Source organism: Microcebus murinus, chromosome 6 (genome assembly GCF_040939455.1).
Source record: "Microcebus murinus isolate Inina chromosome 6, M.murinus_Inina_mat1.0, whole genome shotgun sequence".
Lineage (NCBI taxonomy): Eukaryota > Metazoa > Chordata > Mammalia > Primates > Cheirogaleidae > Microcebus > Microcebus murinus.
The window spans coordinates 55,925,253-55,944,993 of record NC_134109.1 but is presented as its reverse complement, the minus strand read 5'-3'; the positions used below and the strand labels follow the sequence as shown (position 1 = coordinate 55,944,993).

At 35.8% G+C, this 19,741-nt stretch overlaps 1 protein-coding gene across 1 annotated transcript in view; it reads right to left on the bottom strand.

Moving 5' to 3' along the window:
- Nucleotides 1–590: 590 nt before the first annotated feature.
- Nucleotides 591–19,741, bottom strand: part of FBXO33 (F-box protein 33) — a 36,007-nt gene continuing 16,856 nt past the window's right edge. The window contains exons 2-4 of the mRNA XM_012767067.3: nt 6,217–6,327; nt 5,014–5,699; nt 591–2,632 (exon numbers count right to left, since the gene is read on the bottom strand). Of these exons, the coding sequence (XP_012622521.1) occupies nt 2,361–2,632; nt 5,014–5,699; nt 6,217–6,327 (1,069 nt within the window). The 3' untranslated portion in view covers nt 591–2,360. The remainder of the gene's footprint in view (nt 2,633–5,013; nt 5,700–6,216; nt 6,328–19,741) is intronic.

The window sequence follows — 19,741 nt, the reverse complement described above, 5'->3', positions numbered from 1 at the left end:
GGAGTTAGAGGTGTCCAGGAAATAAGGAAGTGGTAGGTATAAGAACAATTCCAAGGTGAGGCAGGGCCTGGAAGAGTCAATGTCTGGAATGACTGATTAGGGAAGGGAAGATCGAAGAAGGAAAAGAAGTCATTTCTTTCCTGTATATTAGAGCTGTCTCCACAACCAAGAATGGAAATTACAACACCAAAGTAAAGCAATATAGGGGTTTATGAAGTATTTAATAGTGACATATCTAAGTATTTCTGTATTTGATATAGGAATTTTAAAAAATAAGAGGCTCCTATAGTATACAAATTAAGTTTTGCCATATCAATAATGTATTCTAAGTACGTGATACACTAGGATTTTTTACTAACAAGTCTAGTGTTTGCTTATAAGCTTGTATTTTGTGAAAATGAATTTAAAAAAAAAACAAACTTTTCAAACTATTCAGCCTAAGACTTTTGATGATGTATTCCCAAATTTAAGCTTTGCTGCCCCAGAATACAATAGGAGCTAACACGATTATACACAACGTAAGGATTATTGCCATTTATTTAACACTAAAAGTTGTCATGCTTCATATACAATAAAATATATTACAATGATCACTTTTTAATGCTTTATTCATTGATTAAAAGAATATACATTTAACATAAACCATACAACATCAGTCATCAGGTCAAACATTCAGCTGGTTTCCTTACAGTTTCTGTCAGGAGTTATTTTATCTGATCACATTTATAAGATAAAATCTCACCACATCTGGCATTTACACACACTGTGCCAGTGGATTCACACTACTGATGTACATATAAAATCCGCATGGTATGTGCTCACTGGAGACAAAACAGTGCACACCTGTCAAAAGGTCATTTTAATATAAGATGGTAAAACCATTTGTAAAACACATATAAACTTTTTCCATAAATAGAATCATATCTGGACATCTGTTGCATAAATTGTTTCCAAAGCTTACAATAGAGCAGCCAGGTCTCAGCACTGCTGGGCACCCACGTTGGCTACTTACTTTATTATTGCAGACTGTCCTTTAACATTAAATGCACAACATTCGTACCACTTAAAACTGGGGTCAGGTGGAAGTCTCACAGAGACCACGTCTGTACCGCGGTTGCCCTGAAACAGTTAAATCGGCTTTTAAAGCCTCTCAGATATAACAAGGTTTTAAAACATACTTCATGGAATGTTCTTCATGTATCATAGCAGCTCATACCTGTGATAGAACAAGCTTTCAGTTTTTCCTTTCTTTCCTTTACATTCACTATTCACAGTGAAACAGGTGCATGGTTTTTTTTTTTCTTTTTTTGTTTTTTCAGAGTTCTGAGGTTGCTGACTGAGCCACAGCACAGCTGTGTACCATAGGTCGAAATTCGACCTTAAATATTACAATCTAGCAGTATCTGGCTGGCCAGAGTGGGCCGGCCCCTGCCAGCATGTGGGCACTTCTTCGTTAAGTCTATTCTTTGGCAGCTGACACGCGTGCTGACAGAGAAAAATCCAGTGACTTGTTGCTAGGGATTTCACGACTAATGTTTGTTTGCAAGCTTGTATGTTTACAACTTTGTATTCTGATTTTCTTTAGGAGGTTTTATCCTGGTATAATTTCTTTCTTCCTCCACTATTTGAAATCTGGGCTAAAAAGCTAACTTGAATGTATAATGTAATTGATGAAGAAAATTATGTCACATATATTGTTTTAAAAAATCCAACAATTTGAGTATTCATGTTTATGTAAATGCATCTTTTTTAAAAAAAAAAGGATTAAGCAATGTTCTAACCTAGTACTACACAAAATTCAGAATGGTAATTGATGATATCAACTATTATATATGTAATGAAAGTTAAAGTCTTGGCTTTTCTGTTAAGAACAATTCATTTGGGATCATATTATCCTCTCTTCTTCCATTTCAAATCAAAATTAATGAAATGCTATCAGAATGCATGGATGCAGTGCACTGCATACAAATCCACCAGGCTATGGATATATATCTATATATGTATAAAAATATTTTGGCTCCTGAGCTCTGAACTCTGACATACAAGGAATAAAAATGTCAAAAAGGCAGAGTAACTCAGTGAAAAAGTTAGCCAGCAACCTCAGACAATCTTCGGTTGTATATCTTTTAAGGATTGGTAACAAGTCCATTAACCGTGAAAGCCCTATACATTGTCACTTTGAACTTCTAAACCAATACCCGACTACGTTCTTTGATCAAGAAGTAGAATATACATATATAATTCTATAAAGCTAATACTGATTAAACACAGCACAAAGGGATTAATTCACGCTACTGAAAAAAAACATAATAGGACCCTACTTGCATATGTAACCACCAGAATTATACATTTAAAAAAAGCTAAATGTCTTCGCTGAAGCTTTGCATCTCTCTATAGAAATGACGATTTGGTTCAGTGAAGACACTGAGTGATTCAATGTCCATGACTGCATGCCAAGGTTGACCCAGGCCCAAGGATACCTGCTCAATAAGGTTATGCACTGGATCTACATCCTGGTCGGCTAGTTCACCCTGGTCAAAATCAATGCTTTCTTCGGTGACTTCAAGCATTTTCAGATCAGAGCCACGAAGACGAGCAATGGCAATGAGGTTGTGTGCCCACACTGTGTAACCTGGAAAATAAACACAATGATGTCATTTCCTTGCATTTTATTTTGTCTCTTTGATAAGTTAGTCTTTTCCTCATTCAATACTTCTTGAGAAGCTTTAAATTTATATCTCACTTAGCACATTGGTTCTTTTCTTTTAAAAAGATATTGAAATTGGAAAAGGAAGAATGATTGTGTAGCCCAGAAATAAAAAAGGCTTAAAGTTTGATACTGCCTTCAAGAACACTACTGTGGATGGTGAGCTGGAAGGTGAATTAATCCTATTCTGATATCATTTCATTCAGGAAACAGAAGACATTTAAAGTATGTATAAATAAATTTTATAGCTTTGGAGAGTGATGTATCACATGGATCAAATTTTTACTTCATATATATGTCTCCATTAACAATACATAGTAAACTGGTATTTTTCATTTGTGAAAATCATCTCCTATGATGCTTCACAGTCCAGTTATGAAGCGACATTTTAAAGATAAATTGTCAGTGCAATATGTAAAGCATAAAACAGTCATGGGAATGGTATGTACCAACTTTAGAATAATGGTTAACTCTGAGAAGGAATAAAGAGGAATGGATGGGGGAGGAGCTTTAGCTGTGGCATCTAATGTTTTATTTCTTAAAAGAAGAAAAAGGCTTTAGGCCGGGCGCGGTGGCTCACGCCTGTAATCCTAGCTCTCTGGGAGGCCGAGGCGGGCGGATTGCTCAAGGTCAGGAGTTCAAAACCAGCCTGAGCAAGAGCGAGACCCTGTCTCTACTAAAAATAGAAAGAAATTAATTGGCCAACTGATATATATATAGAAAAAATTAGCCGGGCATGGTGGCGCATGCCTGTAGTCCCAGCTACTCCGGAGGCTGAGGCAGCAGGATCGCTTGAGCCCAGGAGTTTGAGGTTGCTGTGAGCTAGGCTGACGCCACAGCACTCACTCTAGCCTGGACAACAAAGCAAGACTCTGTCTCAAAAAAAAAAAAAAAAAAAAAAAAGGCTTTAAAAATTAACTTTCAAATCACCCGACATTTCTTTTTTCCCATTGTACTTACCACCTTCAATATTAATCTAGTCTTTGCTACTACCTCTGATGACTGGCCAAATTATAAAGCAAAACTTGAAAAGCAAGACACATAAATTCCTACACAGGCTATAAAAAATGCAGGCTAAAAAAAAGAAATTTGAAAATAATGAAACAGACAGAGCTAATAAAGAGAGCTGAAGACATTATTTATAGATTATTTTGTAACTATAATAAGTATCAGAAAAGAAAGTAAAATGTTCTTTTGTCAGAATAGCAACTCTCCAAATAAGAATAGTTCACATTAAGATGAAAGGCCCTGGCAGCTGGCGCAGTGGCTCACACCTGTAATCCTAGCACTCTAGGAGTGCTGGCACTCTGGGAGGCCAATGCTGGTGGATTGCTTGCGCTCAGGAGTTCAAGACCAGCCTGAGCAAGAACAAGATCCTGTCTCTACTAAAAATAGAAAAAAATTAGCCAAAAAACTAAAAATAGACAAAAAAATAAAAAAATTAAAAAGAGAAAGAAAAAAAGATGAAAGGCCGCAGTAAGAACTAAACATACACTTAAATCAATGGAACCACGATTTAAAAAATATCAAATTAATACTCTGATACCTAGAATCTAAAAGATGAGGCAGTGAACATGAAAGAAATTATACTTTCTCTTCCTTCTGTGCTATGTTTTTAAGGGTTCTTGTGATTAGAAGAATTATATCTAATTACAGGTAATATATTTTCTTATATACTTAAATTAATTTCAAATGCCATTTTTGTGAAATACCATAATTCACATAGTGGACAAAAAACTACCAGGGAAGCTGGAGCACAACAGTGTTGAGTATGACTTTCCATTTGTAAGTGATATACCCTATAAACTTTAAAGGCATAAGAATCTGCATATCAATTTGTTTCTATAATATCAAGATTTCTTTTTTTTTTTTTTTTTTTGAGACAGAGTCTCACTTTGTTGCCCAGGCTAGAGTGAGTGCCGTGGCGTCAGCCTAGCTCACAGCAACCTCAAACTCCTGGGCTCGAGTGATCCTTCTGCCTCAGCCTCCCGGGTAGCTGGGACTACAGGCATGCGCCACCATGCCCGGCTAATTTTTTTTTTTTTTATATATATATATCAGTTGGCCAATTAATTTATTTCTATTTATAGTAGAGACGGGGTTTCGCTCTTGCTCAGGCTGGTTTTGAACTCCTGACCTGGAGCAATCTGCCCGCCTCGGCCTCCCAAGAGCTAGGATTACAGGCGTGAGCCACAGTGCCCGGCCAAGATTTCTTGACATTATAAAGGTTAGTGCTATCTTTTTATTGGCACAAAATATCTTAAGTACAATGCCAATATCAAATTATAGTGAACCAAATCACCTACCATGAATTGCCAGGAGAGAGAGCTTTGTGCACCTCCATGCTAATAAAACCAATGGATCTTCATTTCGGTTGTCACTGAGATCTGGAAAACCAGACGTGTCAATCACATCATTCATTAATATAAAATGAGTGAGGAACTTGTCATACTGCCTGGATATAAGATCAACAATAGCCCCTGAAACACAGGTGATATAGCTGTCAAAATGAATTCTCTCTAGTGGTATACTGGGTTTTAGAATCTTGAACATATCTTCACTCTTGATATCAAAAGCCATTATATAGACCCGAAGGCTGGTGCTCTTTCGTGACAGGGCTTTCCAATGCTCATCATTTGGCATGTTGTCCAGAGACTTGTGCATCACAGAAACATTGTGGACCAGAAGAGACAGTCGCTGCAAAGGCACGTGGTTGCTATCGGTTAAGACTCTTGCCATTTCAGCTGTAAAGTCACAGAAATCCAAGGCAAGTGAGCACAAATTCACAAATCGCTCCAGTTCAACTGCAGTAATGAGAGTGCTGTTACCAGGAGTAGTATTGTCCAGTAAACTCAGGTGCTCCATGGTGTTGGCAATAGCGTTAGAGAGAGATGACAGTGATGTTGGGGTTACTATTTCCAGCATAAAGCCACAGGACAGCCATTTCAGCTGCCTACTATTACTCAGTATTTCTTCAAACAGTTGCTGAATTCTATAAGGAAAACACACGCCACAATGATCCCATTAACATTTAGCTGTAAATTTTTTAACACTGACTTGAAAATAGGCAATGAATGGCATGCAGTATTGAGATCCATTTTCTCTCATTTCTATTCAACCTAATATAAATACCATTAAAATTCACATTAAAATAATTAAGGTATATTAAACATATTGATTTATCAAATACACAGAAATATGTTCTGACAAAGAAAATAGCATTTTACATCTATTTGGTAAAAAAGACCGATGACATACAATTTATGTTATAACAAAGGCAAACAGAAAAATAAATTTTAAATAGCTGTGATTATCCAGCAAGTTCTTGGATTTAGCTTAAGAGTTATGACATGGAATGGCATATACTGATCACTGTATTTCATCGTTAAGACATTTCCAGGACATATGTTCTTTTTAGGAAAAATCATTAGTCCTGTTTGTGTCTTATAATTTTTCAGAAACAAATTATTATTAATATAATAAGCCTTTCTATTAACTATATAACTTACTGTTTAATTTTTTTGCCATCAGGGTCCACCTTGCTGAGGTATGTATTTGACAAACTTCCTTGCTGTTGTAGAACGCTTATGTCTCCAAAAAGACTAAACTTCTGGAGATTTCTACAAGAAAAATTATTTCAAATGATTTTCTAAATAATACATAAAAATATAAATATTAAAAATATGCATAGGGATATTCTAGCAGTTTCCACCTTATATAACTCACTTGGAATCCAATTAAGTACTTTCAGATTGCTTTATACATACAATGCAAAGCAACATGATATAGGAGAAGTAGCACAGGCTTTAAAGAATAAGATGGACTGGGAAATAAAGATTGGTTCAGGAACCCAATATATTAATAACCACGAAAAAGTCTCTCAATGGGCCTGTGACTAAATTCTTCACCATTAATACCACCACCAACCTTACAGGGTTTAGGGGTGAGTAACAAAATGACATATGAAGAACTGTATGAGCTCTAAATTTTATTTAGATGTTATAATTATAATATAAATATTTTTAAACCAGTTAACTTAGTTATTAACATGTTAAATATTCAAGGGTAGGGCACTGCCTTGAAGATACTTTCTCAGAAATAAATATTTCTTGACTAAAATCTAAAGAGAACTTTCCCCAGTTTTATGATGAAACACACAGCTTATGATTATGTAAAAAAAATAGTTTAAATAAACAACCTACATAATTTATTTTCTAGTAAAATTCTAAATAAAGTGGGAGAAAACTAATAACTGGATAAAGATAAAACTCCAAAATGCCAATAACCAACTGGAGATTCCATTTATAACACCAAACTTAAGGATAACTTTAATAAGAACTGTATCAATAAAAAAAAAAGTATTAACCACCAAAGTGATAAAAGACTTACATAAATGAAATAAATGAAAACTACCATTTCACATTTGCCCAAATTAATGACCTTAATGTCACTGAAAAACCTAAATGAGTCTAAATTTAGCTTGAGGAACAATCATTAATTCATTCAACTAGATATTCTGAGGGCCTATTAAGTGCCAGGTGCTGTGTTATACATGGAGACACCATGGAGACCCAGTCCTGTGAAGGAGCTATCATATCATGGTGGTATTTGACACCATGTAAGTCAGAGAGGGCTTCTCAAAATAAATTGATTAAAATGGTTCTGATTCAAACAGCAGACACAAAAATAAAAAGTATTTAACCCTAGGAATATATTTAACTAAAGAGGTAAAAGACCTCTACAGGGAGAACTATGAAACACTGAAGAAGGAAATAGCAGAGAATGTAAACAGGCAGAAGAATATACCATGCTCATGGGTCAGCCAAATCAACGTTGTTAAAATGTCTATACTACCCAAAGTGACCTACAGAGTCAATGCAATCCCTATCAAAATACTATCATCATTTTTCACAGATATAGAAAAATAATTTTATACTTTGTATGGAACCAGAGAAGCAAAACCCCGTATAGCAAAATCAAACCTAGGCAATAAAAACAAAATAAGAGGTTATCAATTTACCAGACTTCAAACTATACTAAAGGCTATCGTAATTAAAACAGCTTGGGATGGGCACAAGAACAGGGACATTGACCAGTGGAACAGAACCGAGAACCCAGACCTAAAACCATCCTCATATAGCCAACTAATCTTCGACAAAGCAGACAAAAACATACACTGGGGAAAAGAATCCTTATTCAATAAATGGTACTGGGAAAACTGGATAGCCACACGTAGAAGACTGAAACAAGACCCACACCTTTCACCTCTCACAAAAATCAATTCACGTTGGGTAACAGACTTGAACCTTAGGTGTGAAACTATTAGAATTCTAGAGGAAAACGTTGGAAATACTCTTCTAGACATTGGCCTAGGCAAAGAATTTATGAAGAAGATCCCAAAGGCAATCACAGCAGCAACAAAAATAAATAAATGGGACCTGATCCAATTAAAAAGCTTCTGCACAGCCAAAGAAACTGTCAAGAGAGCAAACAGACAACCCACAGAATGGGAGAAAATTTTCACAAGCTACACATCCGATAAAGGGCTGATAACTAGAATCTATTTAGAACTCAGGAAAACCAGCAAGAAAAAATCAAACAACCCTATCAAAAAATGGGCAAAGGACATGAACAGAAGCTTCTCAAAAGAAGACAGAATAATGGGCAACAAACATATGAAAAAATGCTCAACATCTCTAATCATCAGGGAAATGCAAATCAAAACTGCAATGAGATATCACCTATCTCCAGTAAGAATGGCCTTTATCAAAAAGTCCCCAAACAATAAATGTTGGCACAGATGCAGAGATAGGAACACTCCTACACTGCTGGTGGGTCTGCAAACTAGTTCAACCTCTGTGGAAAGCAATACGGAGATACCTTAACGAGATACAAGTAGATCTACCATTTGATCCAGCAATCCCACTAGTGGGTATCTACCCAAAAGATCAAGTGTCACTTTATGAAAAAGACACCTGCACTTGAATGTTTATAGCAGCACAATTTGCAATTGCAAACTTGTGGAAACAACCCAAGTGCCCATCAATTCATGAGTGGATTAATAAAATGTGGTATATGCATACCATGGAGTACTACTCAGCTTTAAGAAACAATGGTGATATAGCGCCTCTTGTATTTTCCTGGATACAGCTGGAACCCATTCTACTAAGTGAAGTATCTCAAGAATGGAAAAACCAGCACCACATGTACTCACCAGCAAATTGGTATTAACGGATCATCACCTAAGTGGACATATAGGAGTAACATTTATCGGGTGTCAGGCAGGTGGGAGGGGGGAGGAGGGGATGGGTATATACAAACACAGTAAGTGAGATGTGCAACGTTTGGGGGATGGTCACACTTAAAGCTCTGACTCGAGGGGGGAGAGGGGACTTAGGCAATATATGTAACGTTAACATTTGTACCCCCATAATATGCTGAAATAAAAAAAATAATTAAAAAAAAGAAAACTGGATCTTAAGGAAAAGTGGGATTTACCAGGAGAAGGAAGGTAGGAAGAGAATGTTTCAGGGAAAAGGAGAATCAGAGCTTTCTGAAGGGAGCAAAGTGAGCTGAAAGAAATGTAGAATGACTGGAGTATAGAGAAAGTGAGTAAATGTCACATGAAATGAGGCTGTGGAGGTAGGTAGGGTTCTATGTCAAAGAAAAACTTTAGTGTTTTTCAAAGAAAAACCCCAGTGTATGTTTTTGCCTTCACAACAATGAAATGTCCAAAAATGGTTGTTTTTTTGAAATGGTCTTGCTCCGTCACTCAGGTTGGAGTTGCAGTGGCATCATCACAGCTCACTGCAACCTCAAACTCCTAGGCTCAGGTGATCCTCCTACCTCAGCCTTCAGAGCAGCTGGGACTACAGGCATGTGCTATCATGTCCAGCTCATTTTTCTATTTTTTATAGAGATAGTGTCTTGCTATGTTGCTCAGGCTGGCCAAAAATGGTTTTAAGAAGAGAATAACACAATTAAATATGTGTCTGAAAATTATTACTGTAGCATTAGAATAGCATGGAAGGAGGCCAAAGTGGGGAGATGAGTTAAGAGTGTATTTTAGTAATAGAGATGAGAGATAATTGAAGCTTGAATTGTTTTTTTTTTTTTTTTTTTGCAGAAGTAGAGAGAATGACAGCTTCAAGCTATATTTTAGGAGGTAAAATGGACAGGAGTGGGTGCTGGATTTTAGCTATAGGGGGTAAGGGAGACAGTAATCAAGAATAACTTTTAAGTTCTCTGGTTTGTGGAACCACACAGATGGTGGAGCTTCTTACTGGGACAGGGATTACTAGAAATGATTCAAAAATTAATGAGGGAATTTTTTTTGAGGGGGTTGAGGTGAGGTGGTGGAGCTATGAGTCACATTATGAGCACTATTTTGCACACCGTTAAGCTTGTGGTGCTTTTAAGATAGTCAATAAATTCTAAGCTAAGAAACAATAAATCAGAAAGGAAGAGAGAATTTTTTTTACTACATAAAAATAAAAAACTTGATATCCAACAGCATACCACACTAAAAAGGGCAAACCAACATAGTAAGAAAAACGTGTCAAAAAAGCTAAAGTGATTTTTTTTTTTTTTTTTTTTGAGACAGAGTCTCACTTTTGTTGTCCAGGCTAGAGTGAGTGCCGTGGCGTCAGCCTAGCTCACAGCAACCTCAAACTCCTGGGCTCAAGCGATCCTTCTGCCTCAGCCTCCCGAGTAGCTGGGACTACAGGCATGTGCCACCATGCCCGGCTAATTTTTTTTTTTTTTTTTTTATATATATCAGTTGGCCAATTAATTTCTTTCTGTTTATAGTAGAGACGGGGTCTCGCTCTTGCTCAGGCTGGTTTTGAACTCCTGACCTTGAGCAATCCGCCCGCCTCGGCCTCCCAAGAGCTAGGATTACAGGCGTGAGCCACAGCGCCCGGCCTGATTTTTTATATATAAAAGAACCTCACATAAATCAAGAAGAAAAATATTTAAGAATCCAAGCGGTAAATGGGAAAAGGTTGTAAAATAACCAATGTAGAACATGTCAAGGAAAACTCTATTAGAGGGATTACTAATGGAAATAATCTTTTTCTTGACCTTAAAAATATAAAACTGTTTCTCAGAGAATGACTTCCATATCAGACACCAAAGGACATATTTCTGTAATATGTAATTATGTTTGCTTTTAAAGTATTTTATCTTTTCTTTACTCTAAAGTTGCTACCACATCCATGAATTATAAAGATATTGATTTGTTTCTCATCAGTTTTCTTTTCCTTTTTTTTTTTTTGAGACAGGGTCTCACTTTGTTGCTCAGGCTAGAATGAGTGCCGTGGTATCAGCTTAGCTCACAGCAACCTCAAACTCCTGGGCTCAAGCAATCCTCCTGCCTCAGCCTCCTGAGTAGCTGGGACTACAGGCATGCACCACCATGCCCGGCTAATTTTTTCTATATATATATATTAGTTGGCCAATTAATTTCTTTCTATTTTATAGTAGAGACGGGGTCTCACTCTTGCTCAGGCTGGTTTGCTGATTGCTGGATTGCTCCTGATCTTGAGCAATCTGCCTGCCTCAGCCTCCCAGAGTGCTAGGATTACAGGCATGAGCCACCACGCCAGGCCATCAGTTTCCTTAAAAAGAAAAAAAAAATTTAAAGACTTCTAAAAGAATATTTGTTTTTAGAGAATGTGAGTTTTTATATGAAGTAGAAAAAAGATCACATTTAATTTCTAATAATATTCAGAGTCATATAATCCTAATATTTTTCTCCCTTCAACCCAACTTCCATTAATTACTACTGTAATATCCTTAACATTGTCCCATGGTACTGAAACACACATATGTGAGAGACTTTTACTTCTCCAAAGGATTAAACAGCCATGAGAACTGCCTGCCCTCTCACTGTAAACAACTAAAAAACTTGGACAAAACATATGAAGTAACTGTCTTCAGGCATTGGACGATAAGCAATATAGGACTGTGATCCCTTAAAGATGGGGGAAAAAATGAAGTGTGCACTATGACTGCCTCACATTATGGCCTAGAGAGAGTTTCCAGGTTACAATACACAGTGGGGAAATCTAAACATAGCCAGTGGTCTCCCTGAGTTAAGGAGACAAAAATTCTGGGGAATTTGCAGGCTAGAATTTATCTATCGAATAGAGTACCAGAGACAAAGGGACTGTACGGAGAGGGCTCCACAGATATGCAAAGACTTGATATTACACAGGTTCCTAGCTGAGTAATAATCTACACATGTGTGCAGTAAAACTGCACAAGGCTAGACAAAATACCACTGGAAAGCAGTAGAGTACACACACTGGTGAGAAGAGTTTATGTTACTACTAGCCAGAGTTAAGCAATCTTGTAATACAGGGACATTGGGTAGAGTTCTCAGAGAATTCATTCCTTACTAGTGGAGATGAATGAGCCCTACGTACTTAATTAATTAGCTACAGGGTGCTTTGAATCTTCCCTAACACACAGCTTTTAAAGGCAAGAGTCAAACTGATTTCACATAAATTTACTGTGTGAACAGCAAATTTCTGTGTGAACAGAACAAAGTTCAACACTCTTAAAGGAATACCAAAATACACACACACACACACACACACACCACTCAACAATGTAAAATTAATAATGTCTGGTATACAATAACAAATCACCAGGCATGAAGAAAAAGGCATAATGACCCACAACAAGGAGAAAAATAAATCAATAAAAATGTACCCAGAAATGGCAGGCAAAGGAATCAGGAGATAAGAAATTTAAACCAGCTATTAAAAATATACTCCATAAAACCATCAATACAAAGCATATGAATTGGAACAGAAGTAAAAGTGCCCTTATTTGCAAATTACATGACCATTTACATAAAAAATTCTAAGGTATCTAAAAAAATCTAATAGAATAAGTGAGTGTAGTAAGGTCACAGGCTACACAAAAACAATATATAAAAATCAATTGTGTTTCTATACACTAGCAATGAACATTTGGAAATTGAAGTTTTAAAAAGTACTATTTACAATAGCATCAAAGACTTGAATTCCGTACTGCTTTGATTTAACAGCCCTAAAGGATTGCACCCCTAATGGCTATAGGGAAAAGATCCAAATGGCTAGCTAGCTTGATAGTATAAAACCCTTCAAAATTTGTGTCTAAAAAGCTATCCCAGGCTACTTACTGCCCTTGAAATGGAATACATGTTCAGTGTCACTTATCTGAAATGTTTGGAACCACAAGTGTGAATTTTGGATTCCGGAATATTTTTATATACATAATGCGGTATCTTGGGTATGGGACTCAAGTCTAAACATGAAATTCATTAATGTTTCCTGTATACCTTATATATGTAGCCTGAAGGTAATTTTATATAATATTTTTAATAATTTTGTGCATGAAACAAGGTTTTGACTGCATTTTGACTACCACCTGTCACAGGAAGTTAGGTGTGGAATTTTCCACTGTGGTGACATGTTGGTGTTCAAAAAGTTTCAGAGTTTGGAGCATTTTGAATTTTAGGTTTTTGGATTAGGGATGCTCAACCTGTATTATTTCTTCTCCTGGTTTGCTGGTAAACTTCTACTTAGCCTTCAAGACCTAAATGTCACCTACTCTATTAAAGCTTTCAATAAAGGCTGAGAGGCTACTCTGTCAGCCTCAGTAGGGTCAGCCACTCTATGGGATTTTGTGAAATGCCTTTATTAAATCGTATTATGCTGTACTGTAATTAATTACTCAATTTTCTCATGACAGTAACTCTTGTCTTTCTTAAGTATGTAGCAATAATTTCAGGCACAAAATAAGTGTTCAGTGAGTATTTGTTAAATAAATGAATACTTTGGAAAGGTAGTCCAAAAGTCACCTAAATAGAAATAGTAATCAAGACCATAATACATAAGAGAAGAAAGGAAAATAGATACATAAGGGGAGAGGTACGGTTGAGACAGACTTGGGAAGATAACCACATATCAATGATTTAATATGGAGAATTATTTTGAGGGTAACGTTTTTAATCAGTTTAAAATAAACTTTTTTTCATAAGCATTGATAGCTATTCCAAATAATTGTATCTGACATATTTTTTTTTTTTTTTTTTTTTTTTTGAGACAGAGTCTCACTTTATTGCCCAGGCTAGAGTGAGTGCCATGGCGTCAGCCTGGCTCACAGCAACCTCAATCTCCTGGGCTCAGCGATCCTACTGCCTCAGCCTCCCGAGTAGCTGGGACTACAGGCACGAGCCACCATGCCCGGCTAATTTTTTGTATATATATTTTTAGTTGGTCAATTAATTTCTTTCTATTTTTGGTAGAGACGGGGTCTCGCTTAGGCTGGTTTCGAACTCCTGACCTTGAGCGATCCGCCCGCCTCGGCCTCCCAAAGTGCTAGGATTACAGGCATGAGCCACCGTGCCCGGCCTATCTGCCATATTTTGACTGCATTTCTAATCAGGAATTCTTTTATGAAATACAGAATTCAATTTACCTTGGGGAGGGGGAAAGACCAAGTAATAGGTCAGTGCCTTCAAGGGCTTAGAAGTGATTCTTTATTCTCAGAGAATAGACAATGCTAGGTAAATAGAAAATATTTCACTATATTTACCACCAATATGCTCCATAAAATATGTTTAAATTTTTAAATTGTTTATAAAAAAAGATAATAAAAATCTTTTTAAATAAAATTAAGAGACCTTTTGAGGGCGCCAGGATAGGTGAGAACCAACCTACAATATCATACTAATGATATGATTCCCAAATTCTAACTCTGCAGTGTCTCATATGTGGGATATACTCTAAGTGTACATACTGAATTTGAAGGCTTACTATAAAAATGTAAAATCTCATTAATTTTTAAAATATTGGTCATATGTTGAAAGGATAATATTTGAATATACTGAGTTAAATAAAATATATTAAAATTAATTTCATGTGTTTCTTTTTACTTTTTTAATGTGGCTACTAGAAAATTTAATATCACATATGTGATCCATACTATATTTTCACTGGGCAGTGCTCCTCTAAAAATTATCATAATGTATATACCTTACTTTCCTGGTTACCCTCATTTAAAAACATACTGTCACTGACAGAAATATAATTAAAGGCATATGGTTAATACTATTGCTCTTATGATTAACATAACTGGGCTGAGTGCAGTGGCTCACGCCTGTAATCCTAGCACTCTAGGAGGCCGAAGCAGGCGGATTGCTCAAGGTCAGGAGTTTGAAACCAGCTTGAGCAAGAGTGAGACCCCGTCTCTGCTATAAAGAGAAAGAAATTAATTGGCCAACTTATATATATAAAAAAAATTAGCCGGGCATGGTGGCCCATGCCTGTAGTCCCAGCTGCTCCGGAGGCTGAGGCAGCAGGATTGCTTGAGCCTGGGAGTTTGAGGTTGCTGTGAGCTAGGCTGATGCCATGGCACTCACTCTAGCCTGGGCAACAAAGCAAGACTCTGTCTCAAAAAAAAAAAAAATAAAACAAATAAAATAAACAAAAAAACCCATAATTGGCAGAAAGCCCAGACCATTTTTTACCTATCTTTCTGGCTATAAATGTAACATTAAAAACTCTTAAGACCAATAACTAGTTTCTCACTATAAGAAAGTAGTTGAGGAAATGTTATCCATAATTAAAAAAAAAATCATACAACCAAAACCACATCTTGATTATACTGCCAACATATGTTGCAGATACTAGAAAGTACATATAGAAAACACCCTCTTTCCTCCATTCCTCTCATTAACTCAAATACAACCTAAATCCAAAAACTTAAAACAAAAAGCAAACCTCAAGAAGACAACCACCCTTCATGAACAGCACAAAAGAGCTCACCTTTCATCACCCAAGATATCATTTCTGACTTTCCATTGACTGTAACTCATTTATCTTGAAGATATCATATTTAATCTCCACTGCTGTTTCTACTTAGATCTGAAAAAATGCAGCCTGCTGGCTATGAGTGATTTAAAAGCAAGTCCTCCAACAGGAGGTAGGAATTCTCATTTTCTTATTCTCTTCAGAGAAACCAGGAATGAAAAGATATATAGACAGGGAAAAATGAAATTAGCCATGGATTATGTATCTCCTCCAAGCAGCAAGTCTTCTTTACTTCTTTTCTATAATAGACCCACAGAATTTAAGATGACTATGCTGGTGTTTATTCCATTATTTTAGTTTTCCCAAACATTTCAATCTGTGTCATTCACATCAAGGTCTGGGTATTCCTTCTTCTGTCTTCCCCCCTCCTCTAGGCTACTCTCGCTATATTGTACATAGGTCACTCCACATTTCTCAAGACATCCATCCTCTTTTCTACCCTTCTATCTATCTAATCCCCCCCTTTTCTGCTACTTTCAAACCATTTAGTCCCCAAATTCCCTTAATTATAATATTAGACATTCATACATTCATACATCAAGGTCCCAGAAGTGGACCCAGAAGCTCATTTAATGTACCTTGGTTACATTTATATATGAATATGTAGTATTTTATGTACTATATGTGGTGAATAAAGAGCACTTATCTCTTAGTGATGGAATACAAATACTTTACAATTAAAAATGAGAGCAGAAAAATAACCTTTCACTCTCATGGTTAATGACCAAGACTTTTAACAAAAAGTGTTGAAACTTTTGGTAATTATTGGCATAATGGTGACTATATCTCCATTATGGTTACCAGTAAAATTAAAAGTAGTTAATAAAACATTCCCCCCATTTATTTATCTCACAGCTGTTATCTGGATTTACTAAATTTGAAACAGAAAAGTTTTTTCTATCTCTACTTCCCTTTTCAATTGTGACTAAAATCTCCTAGTAATATCCTTGTCCTAGGCATTTAAATTTTACTGACAAGCAACACTGCATTTCCTCAAATATGAAGCAACATAAAACACCTTGTTCAGACCATGACTTAGTGCTTCTAGGTACCCAAATAATCTAGACAATATTACCCAAATTAACCTCACAATTCCCCACATTACAAAATTATATATGAAACATTTTATTCATTCATTTTATTTCCTAAATCAAACTTATTTATCCCTCCTCAATCCAAGAGCTTTCACTAGTTTGGATTCTATTCGCTGAGTTATACTCATTGCTAAACTGAAAGTATAACATGTTATTTTTTCTTGACATAATCAGTATGATGTTGAAAATATTAAACATTACATTTGCTTAACATAAATCATTTAAGTATTTATAATTATTTTCTTTTTCATAACTGACCACACTGGCTTGAATGAAACCATTAGTGTCCCTTGTTGATTCAGACAACCAACATAAACCACATTATAATCTATAAGAATAATAACGCTATTCACACTTTTAAAGGATTGCCCAGAAGAAATAAATGTAGTGGGAAAAGAACATTAAATAGGAAATCAGGTGTCCAAAATGTAATAATTCTCTGAAATGCAGTTTTCTTACTGGTAAAATAAAAAAATTTTTAAGTTATTTTGACAGGGAAAAAAACCTATCACATTAGCAACATCTAATTTCTTCTTATAATCATCATAATTGTTAATCATATTATTTGTAATCTTGCTCTTAGTTCTCATGTCACTAAACCTCACGTGTAAGTAATCTTCAACTTAAAAATTCTCTAATTCTATACTGGGTGAAATGTGTTCAGTTAGAAATAAAAACAGAGAAAGTAATTTAAAAAGCCATAATTTTATATTACTGCATAGTAATCATCTTTCCCATAAATTTCAAAACACTTGTTTTCTCATTTTGGCTCTAATTATCATCCATCTTTTGAGGACTGTCCATACTGCTTTTCCATAGTGGTGGCACCATTCTACACTGTCACAAACTAGTTGTATAAAGGTTTCAATTCCTCTACATTCTCACAATTATTTATTTTGACAACAGGCATACTAAAAGGTATGAGGTGATATCTCATTGTAGTTTTGCATTCTATGATTAATGATTTTGAGTACCTTTCCATATACCTGATGGCCACTTGTATGTCTTCTTTAGAGAAATGTCTATCCAAGTCTTTTGCCCATTTTTTATTTGGGCTGTTTTTTTGCTATTAAGTTGTATGAATTACTTATACATTTTAGATATTAACCTCTTACCTAATAGATGGTGTGCAAATATTTTCACTCATTCTGTAACTGGCCTTTTCATCCTGCTGATGGCTTCCTTTGCTATGCAGAAGCTTTTTAGTTTGATGTAGGCCCACTTGTCTATTTTTGGTTTCTTGCCTATGTTTGTTAGTGGCAAACCAGGAAATCACTGTCAAGACCAACGTCAAGTTGTTTTCACCCTGTTTTCTTTGAGGAATTTAACAGTTTCAGATTGTACATTTAAGTCTAGAATTGATTTTTGACCATAGTGTAAGACAGGATCCAATCTCTCTTTTTTGCATGTAGATATCCACTTTTCCTGACACCATTCATTGACAACCCTATCCTTTCCCCATTGTGTGTTCCTGGTACCCCTTATCAAAGATCGGTTGATTGCAAATGAGTTTATTTCTGGGCTCTCTATTTTGTTCCATTGGTCTGTAAGTCTGCCTTTATGCTAGTATCATATTGTTTTAATTGCTGCAGCTTTGTCACATATTTTAAAATTATGAAGTGTGATACTTCCAGCTTTTTCTTTTTCAAGATCACTTTGGCTATTTGGGGTCTTTTGTGGTTCCATATAAATTTTAGGATTGTTTTCCTATTTCTGTAAAAAATGTCACTGGAATTCTGACAGAGGTTGCATTGAATCTATAGATTGCTCTGGGTAGTATGGACAGTTTTACAGTATTAATTGTTCTAACCATAAACATGAGATATCTTTCCATTTATTTGTATCTGCTTTAATTTCTTTCATCAGTGTTTTTATACTTTCAGTGTAAAATACCAGACTTCCACCTTTTGGCTAAGCTTATTCCTAATTATTTTATTCTTTTTGATGCTATTTAAAATGGGATTCTTTCCTTAATTTCCTTTTTGAATAGTTTTTTGTTAGTGTATAGAAATCCAACTGATTTTTTTTTTTTTTTTTTTGAGACAGAGTCTCACTGTGTTGCTCAGGCTAGAGTGCCATGGCGTCAGCCTAGCTCACAGCAACCTCAAACTCCTGGGCTCAAGCAATTCTGCTGCCTCAGCCTCCTGAGTAGCTGGGACTACAGGCATGCCCGGCTAATTTTTTTCTATATATATTCCCAACTGATTTTTGTATGTTGAATTTATATATGTCAACTTTGCTAAATTCCTATATTAGTCCTGACAGGTGTGGGCTTGTGTAGTCTTTAGTGTTTTCTATCACGCCATTTGCAAACAGACAATTTTACTTCCTTTTGGACTTGGATGTTTTTATTTTTCTTATCCATGTGCTCCAGCTAGGACTTTCAGTACTATGTTGAATAAAAGTGACAAGAGTGGGCATCCACATCTTGTTCACCATGATGATTGTTTGCTGTGGGCTTGTCATACCGGGCCATATATAGCCTTTATTATACTGAGTTACATTCCTTCCACACTTAATTTTTTGAGTGTTTTTATCATGAAAGGATGCTGAATTTTGTCAAGTGCTTTTTTCTGCATCTAATGAGATAATCATATGATTTTTATCCTTCATTCTGTTAATCTGGTATATCATATTTATTGGTTTACACATGGCAAACCATCCTTGCACCTCAGGGATAAATTCCACTTGATTATGATGGATGATACTCTTAATGTACTGTTGAATTTGGTTTGCTAGAATTCTGTTGAAGATTTTTACATCTGTGTCCATCAGAGATGCTGGACTGTAATTTTATTTTGTTAGTGTCCTTGTGTGGCTTTGGAATTAAGGTAATGCTGGCCTCTTAAAATGAGTTTGGAAATGTTCCCTCTTCTTCAATTTTTTTTTCTTTTAAATTTTCTCACCTGAGAACTCTTCAATTTTTTTTTTTTTTTTTTTTTTTTGGCCAAGAGTTTGAGGAGGATTGGCATTAATTCTTCTTTATATGTTTGGCAAAATTTACCTGTAAAGCCAGGTCTTGGGCTTTTCTTTTTCGGAGGTGTTTGATTACTGATTTAATCTCCTTATTCATC